We start from the raw sequence: 15,048 nt of genomic DNA, 5'->3' as shown, positions 1-15,048 counted from the left end.
TAACTTAATTGGTGAGGCTTTTTTTTGGCCCTCATTAAAAAACAGATTTCTTTCTTCCTGGTTAAATAAAGGTTAAATAAATAAATAAAGAAAAAATGTCTTCTGGAAGTTTTTCAGTTTGAAAAAAAAATAATTTTACTAATGGGTATTTGCAGGGCCGACCCAAGCCTTTATGGGGCCCTAACCTGACTTCCCCCCCTTCCCTCTTGACTGTTATTGATACTAATGTGACACAATAAATTGCACCAAATCAGTGTCACTCTTGTGTTTTTCTTAAACCTTAGAGGGCAGGAAAAGCACAAAAGTGGTCGCGTACTAATTTGCATTTTCAAAGAGCGCGTTCGGTGCGCATGGACAGCACATGCGTGAACTTAATTTCCCGTAGCTCAACACTATTTAGATATCGGAATATATCTAAAGAAAACTAGAACTTTCCACACACTACCAGGGGGGCCCCCCCAAGCAGCTGCTTAGTTCGCGTTTGCCTTGGTGCCGACTCTGGGTATTTGCCAGAAAAGGAGGGTCTGTGACGTCTACGGGAGTTGCATTATGGGACACGTATGATCTATGTTAAGTGCGTGACTCCATGCTGAGGAACAAACGTCAGGATATCTCGAGCCCAGACAGGATCACGTCACCAGATTGATATCTCCTTCCAGCTCCAATCATCTGTGTTTCACACACATGAACACACTGTTAGACGATTATATCTGCAGCCACTGATTTTTGTGTCCTTGTCTTGCTGCTTTGGTCATGTTGATTTGCTTTTTTTATTCAGTATTCTGTCGATATGTCTTAGTTTTCTATGTGCTGCTGAACAGGAAGCTACTGTGGAACACTGTGCCAAACCACTTTAACTGACACTTTCTGGCCATTTTCTATAAAATAACGAAAAGAAAAGCAAGAATAGCTGGTGTAATTTAGACAATTCTTTTAATGTGAGTCTCCTAACTGAAGGGAAGTGTAATATTACACCAGTGGAGCAACGTTCTAAGTTGTAGCAGACAGTTTTGCAGCATTTAGTATTCATAATCTGACATTCTATACATATGGCATCATTCACTACATTTCAACCCCTCTCTCATTTCATCCACTCAGCTCGGTCAGATGCTGTTTTTTCCTCTTCTTTCTCTCTCTCTCTCTCATCCTGAAATCTTCTCTTTTTTTCCCCCTCATAGAAAACATGTAGAGAGGAGAGGAGGAGACACGAGAGAGAGAGAGGGAGAGAGAGAGAGAGAGGAAGCAGAGAAAGTTGGTGGAGGAGTGAGAGGACGAGGGGTGAGTTGAAGGAGAGGAGAAGGGTCGAGCAGATGGGAGGAAGGAAGGAAGGAAGGAAGGAAAGGATCGCTCAAGTGCGCGATTAAAGGATTCTACACGAGTAAACAAACATATGAATCAAATCCATAATAAAAGCCGAATTATATGCGCGCCACCGCGGTGCTTGCGTGGACGCGGACAAGATAGCGGCGGTGCGCGCTGGAGCAGCCAAATCCTGTCTTCCTCCCGGACTCCACTCATGTTCTTCAAACTCTCCGCAAAGCTCTCCTGAACTTTCGTGAAGTCCGTGTGTGAATAGACTACTCCCCCCCCCCCCCCTCCTCCGCCCCCACCCGCCCGCGCGCCTCCGTCGTCTCCCCGGAAAAGAAGAAGTAGAAGAAGAAGGAACTCCGGGGTGGAAGCGGAGGAAGGAAGCGCGTTTTTGTTCCCTCCGAGCAGTGCAGCTCACCGCAGCCGGGGTTTAGGCGTTGGCACCCGGGCAGGCAGTCCCTCGCCATGGCCGGGGCCAAGCCGGGAGTCCACGCGCTGCAGCTCAAACCCGTGTGTGTCCACGAAGCTCTGAAGAAAGGAGGGAAATTCATCAAGTGGGACGAGGTGAGGAAGAGAAAATGTTTGAAAGTTTCCCCGTAGCCCAGCGTGCTCTACTCTACTCGACAACAGTGTACTGTGTAACAGGCTGCTTTCAGTCAAGTCATGAATCAGAGTTTGTGTCATTAAACAGTCAGTTTGACTTAAAGAGACGACACGAGACATAACAACCTGTTTTTGACAGTAGGCCCAGTGTGTGTGTGTGTGTGTGTGTTTTGACACAGTTAATGAGCATGTGTTGGGGGCAGGTGTGTGTGTGCACACACTCCGTCCTGCGGTGAACACAGTAGCCCCACTATACTTGTGTGCAGTCTTGTGTAACATACCTAGAAGGAAGGGATACTTGAGTAAAGGTACCTCAAGTATCTTACCAGAAAATGTCTTTGGTAGAAGCTGACGTCACTTTTATAATAAAGTATACTTTATATGATATGTACTGTACTTGAGTATCACAAGTAATGTGCTGATATGACATGTACTCAAGTTTTAGATGTAAAAGTATTAAGGATTGAAAAGAGTAAGGATTGAGCCATGGTGGCTCAGCAGTAGGACAAGTTGTCTTTCAACTGGAAGGTTGTAGGTTAAATTCCTGGCTCTGCTAGTCTATATGTGTCCTTTAGCAAGACACTAAACCCCATGTTGGAGTGTGTGAATGGCAAAACTGTGGCGTCAAGACTAGAAAAGCTCTTTATAAATACAGACCATAATACCAACTCTTCTTCTTCTGATTTTATTTGGTAGTAACGAGCAACAAAGACAGTTGGAGGGAATGTAGTGGAGTTAAAGTAAAAGTTGCTAGAAATACAAATGACAAAGTAAAGGACAGATAGGTGATTTTTGTACTTTAGTACAGTAACAAAGTATTTGCACTCTGTTACATTACAACACTGCTTGTGTGTGTGTGTGTGAGAATCAGAGGCTCTCGTAGAAAAAAAATTCCCCTATAGTTGCCAGCAGGCAGCAGAGCCTGAATGTGTGTGTTGCGTCGTTGTGCTGAATTCTTGTTCAGCCGGTTTTGTACCAGGCTCAGGTTTAGTTTAAGAGCTTCCCTCTTTTTACACCCACTTCTTCTCCTCCTCTCTCTCTCTCTCTCTCTCTCTCTCTCTCTCTCTCTCTCTCTCTCTCTCTCTCTCTCTCTCTCTCTCTCTCCTCCTCCTGCATCTGTGCCTTTTTTTTCCCTTTCCTCCCGAGGATCAGAGGAGAAAACACCTGTGACCTGTCAAACTGGAAATAAGGAGAAGTTGTTTGGGTTCAAATCAAGCACACAGATTGTCACCTTGATCTTTTGTTTTTGTGTTAAAGCTGTAACACTTTACTATGATGCTGCTGTATGTTTTTTTTTTCTTTCCACATATTTTGTCTTAAACCCATCATAATAAGAGTGTGTGTGTGTGTGTGTGTGTGTGTGTGTGTGTGTTCCTCCAGAGAAAGTGTGTGTGCATGTGTCTGAATGGCCATCAATGATTAACTAAGTCGCTGTCTGCCATTGAAAGCCTGTGTCTTCCACTTGGAGGAACCCCCGTCTGTGACTTACAACACACGTGTATGTGAGATATGTGCTTCTTCTTGTCTACAACATAGAGAAATGCATGTAGTCTTCCTGTTTGGAAAAAATGGAGCCAAGGATGTATGACAGAAACCAAGGAGTCACTCCGGTGCTTGCAGAAAGAAGTCCTTTTGAATGAGAGTTGGAGAGTTTATGACATCAGTAAACATTTTCCTGGGGAGCTAATGGTCGCTGTACCTAATTTCCGCTCTTGTTCGACAGCACTTAATGTCAGTTTTGTAAATAGTCTTCCTATTGAGAGGAAAAAGGGATGATAAAAACAGCACATGAGCGGAAATTGGAAGACTATGCCCATTTAATATAGTCTGATACCCCTATCTGTCCAATACAGTAGTTTTAACATCTTAGTGTTGATGCACTTACCACCTAGTCATAGAAACATTTTAAAAACACCATGTTCCAACCGGATAACACATATTCTGACTGACCAGGGCTGTTATAAAACATGATTTTTATTGTTTGTAGCCGAATACACTCTCTTTATTGTGATAAAAGGAGTGAAATAATCACTTTGAGTATGCATGTATACATATATACATTAACCACAGCTGTAAGGTGCTGCAAAAGTGTGAAAGTGGACTTTGAATTTGACTTTGACCCTGTTTAAATGGTTAATTTGTCTGAACTTTAGGCTTTTTGGATTGTATCAGAGTCTCTATATGTGGCGCTGTGATGGACTGGCGATCTGTGTACAGCTGAGATTGGCAACCCTCATGTGGAGGATCAAGCAGTAGAAGTTAGATGGATGGATATCCAAGCCATTGATTCTGAACAGCATCAGCCCGACACATATACTAGTGTAGTACTGTAGCGACTCATCCCTCCTGTGGGTCGTCCACATCTTGCAGAGTGAGGTGTTATTACCATATGTGTGTAGATATGTGGTCAGGTGTGGTGTTGACACTTGCATGCACTGTTTGTACTGTATGCAAACTGCTGCCAAAGGCCATAAAAAATGGTCAACATAAGTAAACAAGTTATCAGCAACAGAGCCGCACACTCTGGAATCATGACGTGATGTGTGTGCACAAGTGTTTGTGTGTGGCCTCCAAAGAAGGATCTTGTCACGCAAACAGTGAATGCCATGTCCTTTTGATTTCCTCTCTCTCTTTCCCTCTCTCTGTGTCTTACTCGCACACACACTAACCCTCTCTGTCTTCTTCCCTCTCTCACCCGCTCAAAGGGAATTCCCAGGAAATGGTTATGTGGCAGATTAAGTGTGTGAACACTTGAAAACATGTGCATGCTTTCTCCCCCGTCCGCCTCTCCCTCTGTCCCCTCTTCCCTTTTATTTCTCTCCATCAGCAAATTGTCTTTTTTGGAGAATTGGAACACTGCTTTGGGAAATATACAGCAAAGACGTGAACTCTAATCACAAAAAGAGGTTGAGATAATACAGATTTGATCTCGAGGGAGTTAGTGGAGTAAATCATGATGTCTATTCAGTGAAGTTATCCTGTTTTATCTGATTGTAAGAAGTGATGCTTCTACTTTCCTTGAACTTAAAGCAAAGTTACTGAGGTATATCTTACATCATTAGGGATGGGAATCAGTATCTGTAGTGGCAAAGGTGAACTAAATTCCAAAGCCACCCAAATCATTAGCTGTAGGCAGCTTCCTATCAGCTGATTTGTTGCTACCGTTTCAATTCCTCAATCACTAAGGTGAGGAAGAGTCATGTAAAGGGTTTGCACATTGATTTCCACTTTATTGTACGTCCAGGTTACATTTCCATCCACATGTATCCAAGCCTCTCTTGGATCAGCAACCCTTGATGTTCCAGGTTGTCAATGGCAATCTATAGATTTAACAGTATCCATCCATCGCAGGGTGTGGCCCTATAGAGACAAACAACCATTCACTCTCACTCTCACACCTATAGTCATGTAGGAATGTTTTTATCTTCTAATTTTTAATATAACTAGTACAGAACCTGTTCAACATGTGCCTGTTTTTACTGTATTTTACTGCAAATATGTCAAATATGGGCTGCATGAGTGGCGTTTAAAATATCTTTGATGTCAATGTCAATTAGAGTGGCAAGATGCCATTCTGTCTGCCACTTGTTGTCTGTTGCTGGTTGTGCTTTGCATGTGTGGGATTCTGAAACGTCTTTAAATTCGGGACCATTATCGCTCGTTTAAATTTGGGACCTTGCATTTGGAATTGTCGTTGGTTTATTTAAAGTCTAAAGACTGTCCAAAGAAGGCTGGGCTACTCTAAGTGTCAGTTTATTGCACATCATGTTTGGCATAGTTTTGAATAGCCTCTGCATACCCGTGTTTGTTGGCCTGTTGTTGCAAAATCCGCTGACTCATTTTAATGCAGGCACACCGCATTCAGGGAGTCTTTATTGTTGAGGTCAGACATAATAATCACCCACACATCTTGCACTCGCTTAACTGTTTACCCGCTGATGCTTATCCTCTCAGGTAGCCCACAGTGCTGTGTGAGTGAGAGGGGGAGGGGCTACAGTGGAGCGGCGAAAGCCAATGTGTGCTTCTTTTACCGAAACGTGGCACCGCACTTACTCGTGCAGGTAGCAAGTAACCTGTCAAGTTTGAAATCAATCTGACCATCGGTTTGAGAGATATTTAAATAACAGACAGACACAGACCGACGTTCCTGCAGTTTATAGATAGATTACACTCCAAATTGCTGACAAAGCTGTTAAGTGAAGTGGACTTTGGCATCTTCTTTGCATATTAAGGCTGTGCTGAAGCAATTATTGCATTAAATCAGCCGTTACTAATTTTCTATTTTATGATTTATCAAGATAAAACTTGAACAGTTTGGCTTAAAAACCTGAACAGTCACCTGACCCGACACAGAGAAAAATCATCTAAACTGACAGGTCATACGAGGAAAAGCTGACGGTCGAGTTCCCTGATGGCTCCCTGTCCTGTCTTGCTTGAAGTGAACGGAGACATTGTTGATGATGTCAGAAACACCTGTGCTTTTCCTGTTAAAACATGTGTGAGTGTCTGCAGTGAAAAAAAAGGGCCCATTCCCCATTAAACCCCTACTGTCCCCTGAATAACACCTCTACTTCGTCAGGAACTCAACAGCATATTTTCCTGTTTAGTCCCACAAGGCACTAGAGTGGATTTCCTGCCAAATCCATAATGTAAATCAGTCTTATCCGCCCATTTTTCTTTTCCATTTTTCTTGCGGTTGAAATTAAACTAGCTCTGTTGGTGCTTGGGTTCAAACTCTTACATCATTAATTGAAAACTAAGAGAATTTTTTATTAAACAAATGTTCAATGCATGTTCAATAACAAATTCTCTTAGTTTTCAAAAATCAGTTTTACATGTGAATGATTATAACCCTTTTTAACGCCTAAGCCTCAAAATGTCCGTCTGGACTTTTTTTTTTTTCCTGCTTATTTTAAGCATAAAAGTCCCAGAAAATGCTTTTGTCCTTTTTTTCCCCCAGATTAACTTTCAATATCTGGCAGTTATTGTCGATTTATGGGATGTTAACATTATTTTTAACAATTTAAAATGAAGGAAAAACAAGTTGTTTTATTTAGAAAAAACACTGTACTTGTACACAAACACCAGATTCTGCCTGTCAAATTCGAAATTTGAACAGTATAACACAAAATAACATTTGTTTGAGTCTTTTGTCTCAATGTCCAAAAACAGGAAAATGCAAACTATGTACAGGCGTTTTTCCAATTCTCTCCTCTCTAGTGACAAAGACACTGATTCGTCGGCTTCTTTACCGTAATAACCACACATTGGCTTTGACGTGCAACTTCTCAGCTTTCAGAAACTGTTTTAAGTAATTACGGTAAACGTGTCACCTGCGATACGCTCGGTGTTGAAGAGTTAAAACATTTTTTCAGGAAGTTAATACAATATAGCCTGATTGTGCCACAGAAAAAATGGAGAGGAGAGAGGGGAGCTGCTAAAAATGTTTTACGGTTACCTTTTTAAGGTCCAGTATGTAAGAATCTCCCCTTTTTCAAGAGCATCAGGGAACTACGGTGGCCTTTGCATGCCAGAAAGTAAGTTTTCAAGTGTGATTTATACTTTCATGCAAAGATACTTATGGGTAGAATATTCAATTTAATGTACACACCGGTCCATTATGATGTATTGATTACCATGTTAAAGTAACTTTTTTAGCTAATAAAACAACGTAAACATTCAGAAATGAGTGGTCTGATGGGAACAGAGTGGTTTTATTTTAGCGACTGCAGTGCTCTATAGGGAAATTTGACCATTTGGGCTGTCGTCCCAAAAACTTGGCGTGTTCCTTTAAGGGCTTGGCAAAGTGAGAATAGAATTAGGACACACACACAAACCAGAAAGTGCCTAAGGGCAGTGCCGCTTGTTTACATGAAAAACCCCACTTTTGACCCCCAACCCGTTCTTCCCCCGTCTACTTCCTCATCGCTGTGTTGTTCTTCTATATGGCTTTATTTCTATATTTATCTTCTCATCTCCTTTTCCCTTTATCTTGTATTCTGTCATATGCCATGTTTTTTTTCTTTTTTTTTTTTCTCCTTGATTCATTCACCTCTCCTGCAGACCATACAGTCTATCACTGAGCCGCTGCTGTCATCTCTTCCCCGTCTTATCTTTTGGTCTCACAACTAAACCTCTGTTTCTTAATGGCCTGGGGAATTCTACTGTAGGGCCCATCAAATCTCACACACACACACACACACACACATAAACATGGACACTGACTCATGTAAGGGGGAGGAGAAGGAGGAGGAAGAATGCATTCCAAATTGACCTTTTTTCTTCTGTGCTTTGGCTTGTGTACACATGTGCGCTCACATGCGTGCACGCTCGCGTGCGTGAATGCGTGTGTGGTTGCTCTGGGTGTGTATTTCACGTTGAATGACTTCCTGTTCCAGCTTGTTGCAAGGGTTCCAGAGCCAAACCATTTTCCCTCTCTGATTCCCTCCCTCCCTCCCTCTGTCTTTGCCTCGGCCGTCGCTGCTGCTCCGCCCTCTGTGGCCGGGCTGCAATTCAATTGAGTTGAATTCCAACTGGAATTCAGTTAAAATTCCTCTTAAACGAGCAATTAAACAAACACAGACAGACAGTTTGTCTACGGAGCAGCTTGGCACTCTGTCAAAGTGTGCCTGCAGAGTGCTTTGATACGAATCTTAAAAGCACACAGAAGTCAAATAAATAATCATCTTAACACATAACATTAACATTTACCTCTTCTGTGGAGTATTTGGGAGTTCCATTCAGCTGGATTATATTATCATAAAGCCCGAGAGACCACCTTTCCTTGAAACTGAATGGGGAACGTAGCGTCAGACCCGCTGTGTTTTGTAAACTCACTAGTCTCCGGCATTGTGTGCTCAAACCAAACACTGTACATGAACCTTTCTCCGAAGCAAAACACAGCTTCCACACGTTTTCTTTGCCCAGAACCATATGAGGAAAAAGTGTTTTCATCCACATCTCTGGCCTTGATTTGTTTGTTTGTTTATATTAACGTCGCACAATTAGGAGGGAACCGGGGCTTTTGAGCGCAGTTGCGTATGATGACAAGATGTTCATTAATTGTATGGAGGAATGGGAAGGTAACATCTTTTTGAAATTAGAGGTTCTGGCTCCACTTTGCGTCCCCGTAACTTTGAGCAACATACGACGGACCATAAAATGTTGCATTTCACGGCCGTTTCCTGTAATTTGGGTGCGATTATTTTGTTAGACCTTGTCGATGGCTCTGCACTCCACTCAACTCTGTACAGACACCGCCGAAGACATCAAAGATGGTCTAGTGCTATTGTTGCGTCGTTCCGCCAGGTTTCCAGTTCCTAGATATCATGACGAGGCATTTTTCTGTCTACTGTTTTCATCACCGGCAACAAATGTGTAGACGACACAGCGCTTTGATGTGTTAGCCGACAGCTGGGAGTTCCCACACTGACTCTTTGCCCGCTCTAAAGGAAATAGTTTTAGAGGGAAATATACACTAACTCTGCTGCCTGCAGGCTCTTCAATCAATGAGTCATAGAAACCTCTGACAGCACGTCTCCACATTTTTAACATGTTTTCCTGATTTAGTGTGATGCATCCAGGAAACTTTATATCCTTTAAAAACAGCCAAACGTTTAGCTCAGTCTCAGGCCTGGCCCTGGCCCTGGCCACTTTTAGCGCATCTTAAAAACACCGTAACTGAGCAGGAAGTGTGATAAAATGAACCCTGTCACACTGAATGTGTGTCTTGTTTTGTTTATTCAGATGAACAGAGAGAAAATGGATGTTTGTGGGACATACGATGAGTTTTAGCTTCATAATATTCTATCATCCATCAACATGGATTCTCAAACATTTTCATGCGAAGGAATTACACTATAGTAAATCTCATTACCAAGCTATTACCTGGAAAGATCTCCTTATTACTAACTAACCATTATTTTTATAATCGATTAATCTGTCGATTATTTTCTCGAATCATCGTTTGGTCCATAACATATCAGAAAACCTTAAAAAAGCTTCAAACCGATTAATCGATTATCAAAATAGTTGTTGATTAATTTAGTAATCGATTAATAATCGATTTATCGATTACTAGTTTCAGCTCTAACTATTACCAAGCTGGAAATTGCATTAGAAATCAGATTACCATAATATACAAGGGTTATTCCCATACTGTTACATGCTGTTACTATAATATCATGTTAAGTGTTACTGCATTCACTTCTTTTTCTTTTAGGTGGGATACAAAAAGACACCGCTATGATTTTAGGTGGTTCCACGGGCAGAATATTCATAATTATGTTTTTTATATTAGCTTTTATTCCCCTTAAACTAAGAATCACGTTTTCATTTCCTCAGAATAACTATCGAAGAATCCATTTAATAACCAAACAATGCATTTAGAAGTTAAATGACATCACATTTACCCTCTGCAGGATTGAGCAGCTCCTTTTTTTTGTTGACTTGTTTTTTTTTTTATCCTATTTGGCTTCGGGTTGTTTCTCATGACGCCTCAACACGGAGGAAGCTGATGCACCGCAGCTTCTTAGCTCCTTACACAAGTTTGGAAGATATTTTGAGAACATCTGAACGCCGCACTCACCGTTCATCTGTTAGCATTTACTGTTCTCACAACGCGAGCGGCGCTTGATATACGAGAGAGGTTTTATAACGGCTCGGAAAATACTTTGCACCTGAAACATGACAGCCCATTTTTCAAAATGAAAAGACTCCTCTTAGGAACAGATCTCTTTTGTTAAAGAGAGCTTTGTCAGTGGGACGCTGCAGAAAAGCACAATTTGTTCCTCTATGTCTTTAATGCATTAAAACCAAAATCCAGTCACTGGATAGACGTTTAGCGCAGAGAGGAGGAGGAGGAGGAGGAAGCACGGGCTTGTGTGAAGTTGTGACGCTGAGCTGAGAAACACTGCTGACATCTTGACAGAGTGGTGAGAAGTGAGCGAGGGATGGAAGGAGGGAGGGAGATGCAGAGTGAGGAGAGAGGTGGAAGGTCAACCACAGCCACATGTGAAGTGTGGGACTGACATCTGGACTGCTCCATCTCTCCTCCTCCTCTTTGGCTCTCTTCATACACACTTCCCTTGTATTTACTACACATGTGACCTCATTGTATCTCTATAACTTAATGTGACGCTTTGTAATCTCTTAACCACTTTCTCTTCCTCGGTGTTTGTCCTTTTTCAGACTCTTGCTTCCTCTTTGTCCACTTTTGTCTCTGCTCTTTTTTTTTTAAAGGTTTTTAGAAAATACACTTGCAGGCTTTTAATCAGAGCTGCACAATAATGGTTATAAGTAGGGCTGAAAAATCGCTGTTTCAAATAATGCAATGTGTAAATGAGTTGTTCTATTTTTATTCTATCTTTCTTTTATGGTACCTAATGTTCTAAATCTAAAAACACAGTGAATACGGCTGTAATCAAATATCAATGTACTGAAAATATTGTGGTACTGTGTTGTATTTAACCCTCCGACCAATTGAGTTGAAACATATCACCTTTCTTATTGTATCGCAATGTATTGTTACAATGTATCGGGATATCGTATCATCAGATTCTTACATTCCTACATACACAGCCTTAATGGTGAATGTTGAACCGCAGAATCTGTCAATTATTTCCAAGATTAATCGAGCACTCGTTTGGTGAATGTTGACGTTCTCGAATGTCTCGATGTTTCGTCCACAAACGTTTTTTTAATGATTTCTTTGTTACGTGGAGCAGAGAAACCAGAAAATATTCACATTTAAGAAGCTGGAAAACATGCTTTAATTATTCAAAAGAAAAACAAAAAAACCTTTAACCCTAATGTATTATCAAGATAGTTGACAATTCATTTAGTAATTGATTAATAATCGACCAGTGAGTAATTGTTGCAACCGTACTTGACTTACTGTTTTTAGATTCCATAGATTTTTTTTTTCCCCTCTCTGGCCTCAGTTCTCTCTCTTCACTTCACTCTCAGTCCAAAGGTTACCACTGTCATCAACTTTTACCGTGTTGCCAAAGCAGCAGTTCAAACACACTCGCAGTGAGCGTCTGTTGGCCTTCTCCCACCACACCACGCCCATACGCACGCACACGCACACACACACACACTCAGAAACTGAGCAAAGGTGCACTTGAATCAGCCTCTTTTATCAGTTTCTCACTAATGGCCCTCTCTCCCGACTGATACGACTTACCACACATTCATTTGCGGTGAGGACAGTCCATATGAGGAGTGACGGGACGGCTACGTCTTTACGTTCTTAATAGATTGTGATAGTGTGTGTGTGTGTGTGTGTGTGTGTGTGTGTGTGTGTGTTACCTCTTTTGAACCTTTCCTTGCACGGACGCTGACCTTGTCAGGACCAGTAGTCCTCGTGAAGACCAAAAAACCCAGTCCTAATGAGGCAGAACCTCATTTGTGAGGAAGTGTTTTAAGTTTAGAGCTAAGATTTGAATTGTGGTTGGGGTAAGGCATTAACTGGTTATGGTTAAGGTTTGTTGAGGCTGTCCAAATGAATGGAAGTCAATGTATAATCTGTAAGTGTGTGTGTGTGTGTGTGTGTGTGTGTGTGTGTGTGGTGACCCAGGTAATGAGGGTCAGGGCATCTGGAGGGGGTATGAAGAAAGAGACATGATCTTCAATCAATTAAGGAGGGGAGAGAGAAATTGGAGGGGAAGAGGATGATGGACATGAAACGAATGAGCGGTGAGGAGGAAAAGTCAGACTTCAGAAGGTTTCTCTACACATGGCGGTTAATTAGCGAGTGGGCCCACATCCAATTATAGACTTACCACCCACTCTCACATAAAAAGCACGCAGTAGGGTGCGTGTTTATTGTAAATAAAAGTTTTTTGATTTGTGCTAATGACTTCCTGTGTAGGTGTCGTAACATTTCAAATTGAGCTGCGACTTCAAACTGAAGTTACCTTTTGTTCTAACATAAAGATGACCTTGAAAATCTCTATTTCTTTATGATCTGGAAACCTGTTGATTATGAACACATGTTTTTGTCCAACAAAAGCCGAGTGATGGCAAATTTATTGTGGAAAAAGTAGTTCCTCTCATTTAAGATGCTGGAACCACCTGTTTTTCTCTTAGGGCTGCCATGATATGCTTTTGTCGTGAATATACTTTTGCAATTGTGGTTCTACAAGCTTTTCGCTTCCTCCATAAACCAAAATGAAATGATACATTTCTTGAGATCTATTTGAATAAGTCCACATTGTTTTCACAATAAGAGCTCTGAACTTGATGTGAAGATAAGCAAATAATTTAATCAGATCAGATTTGTTAAATCATCTGCCGGCCAAGGGACTGATGCTGGCGGGCCGGTTTTGGCCCACAGGCCACCAATTGCTGACTACTGGCCTAAATGAATAGAGCCTAAATTTGAGCCTCTGATATGATATAAGACGCGTGAGAGAACAGTTATGACAGTTATGGCATGCAAATATTGGTGGTGACATGCAAATAGTCCAGATCATCATGACATGTGCATGTGTTTCTCATCCCTGTGGCGTTTGTTAGAAATCTGTATGTTACCGGTCACATGAGCCTGAAGGCCACATTCTTCTGGGTGAATGTTTGTGAGTCCGGTCCCACAGGAAATCCGCATCTACTGTAAAGTCATTTTACCGCATTGTTGGTGGATTGTCCGTTTTGTTTTATGGTATTTGTTAGCGGTGTTGACTGTATCCAGATCCAACCTTCACCCAAGTAGTTATGGACAGTGTTGGGTTGGGGGGGAAGAATCTTTTTAACAGGAAGAAGTGTGGAGCAGAATGAGGCTCGGCGACAGCGTGGGCGGCCATCTGCCTCAACCGGTTTGATCTCAAAAAAAGTTAGATAGAGAGATTGAGAAAAACATCATCGGATGCCAGTTTTGGAAACTCTACCCAGCCGTCTTACAGTTCGCCAGTGTTCCCTAAATGTCTCGCGTTGGTACACGCGAGCACACAGGATCCTGCAGTTGTCACTGTTGTCAGTGAAGCATCTCAGCAGCTCACACCGTGGCCAAAGTCATTCAGTGAAGCAAGATGTTCAGATGGTAGACTCAGTCTGGGTTGAAACGGAGTCGACATTTAAAATGTCCTCTTCGACCGTACGTATGGAAAATGCTGTATAGCAGAAATGCAGCTGTGTCAACACTCTGCACTTTACTCTTGTGATAGTCTTGCATTTGTTTTTTTTTTTTCTATGCTTCGCTACACAAACACAGTCACTATCACTCGATAAAGAATGTTGACACTTGTGATGCATACATGTGCATACAGTACATGTGATTCTTTGTTTAGTGATACTAATAAGACTGATCCAGCTCTTGTGGGGGCAGATTGTGTGTTTAGTGCTTGATGAATACAGGTCTCTGTTTCATCGACCCTACAGCTCCTGTCCCCAGGGCTGTGTCCTCCTCTCTCCCCGCTTTTGTTTTATACACAAATGAATGTCGAAGCCATTGCAGCCGGCGCCATATCATCAACTGTGCAGATGATTCTGTGATCGTGTCTCTCCTCAATAATAATGACGACGACGACGACTGTGATCATGGTCCTGGAGTGAGAGATTTCATCCACTGGTGTCAATCTATGGAATAAGATTTGTGTCGATACACTTTGTCACAAAGCAAGCAACACTTTATGCATTGAGCCAACAAAAATGAACCACACAATTGAAAATACACTTTTTGTTTGCATTTTAAGAGTTTGCTTCGACTCTTTTGCGCTCCCCGATTTTGTTCTTTGCGCTGCGTTTTTTTGTTTGTGATTCTGACCCCGCCCATGGTCAGGAAGCTTAGGAAGCTGCTTCCTGATTGGCTGCTGAGTTTTAGAGTGACAACTCAACGGACTGATTGATCCGTCTGGATCAATCAATTATTTTGTCTGATGTCGACGGGGGGGAAAGAGTTCCAGACAGAGTTCCGATCATTGCACACAGAAAGTCAGTCAGTCAGTCAGTCAGTCAGTCATCATCTACCGCTTTATCCTCCACCAGAGGGTCGCGGGGGGTGCTGTGCCAATCTCAGCTACATCGGGCGATAGGCGGGGTACACCCTGGACAGTTCGCCAGTCCATCGCAGGGCCACTGCACACAGAAAGTGTATTTTCAAAAAAATAAAATACAATATTATTTTCTTTAAGTGTTGTT

At 41.9% G+C, this 15,048-nt stretch overlaps 1 protein-coding gene across 1 annotated transcript in view; it reads left to right on the top strand.

Annotated features, from left to right (window-relative positions):
* The first annotated feature begins 1,267 nt into the window (after positions 1 to 1,267).
* Positions 1,268 to 15,048, top strand: part of plcb3 (phospholipase C, beta 3 (phosphatidylinositol-specific)) — a 53,889-nt gene continuing 40,108 nt past the window's right edge. The window contains exon 1 of the mRNA XM_058624916.1: positions 1,268 to 1,872. Within this exon, the coding sequence (XP_058480899.1) occupies positions 1,774 to 1,872 (99 nt within the window). The 5' untranslated portion in view covers positions 1,268 to 1,773. The remainder of the gene's footprint in view (positions 1,873 to 15,048) is intronic.

The sequence above is a fragment of the Solea solea genome, chromosome 3, assembly GCF_958295425.1.
Source record: "Solea solea chromosome 3, fSolSol10.1, whole genome shotgun sequence".
In the NCBI taxonomy this organism is placed as follows: domain Eukaryota; kingdom Metazoa; phylum Chordata; class Actinopteri; order Pleuronectiformes; family Soleidae; genus Solea; species Solea solea.
Note: the sequence above shows the minus strand (reverse complement) of the source record. Positions and strands in the feature narration are given on the sequence as shown.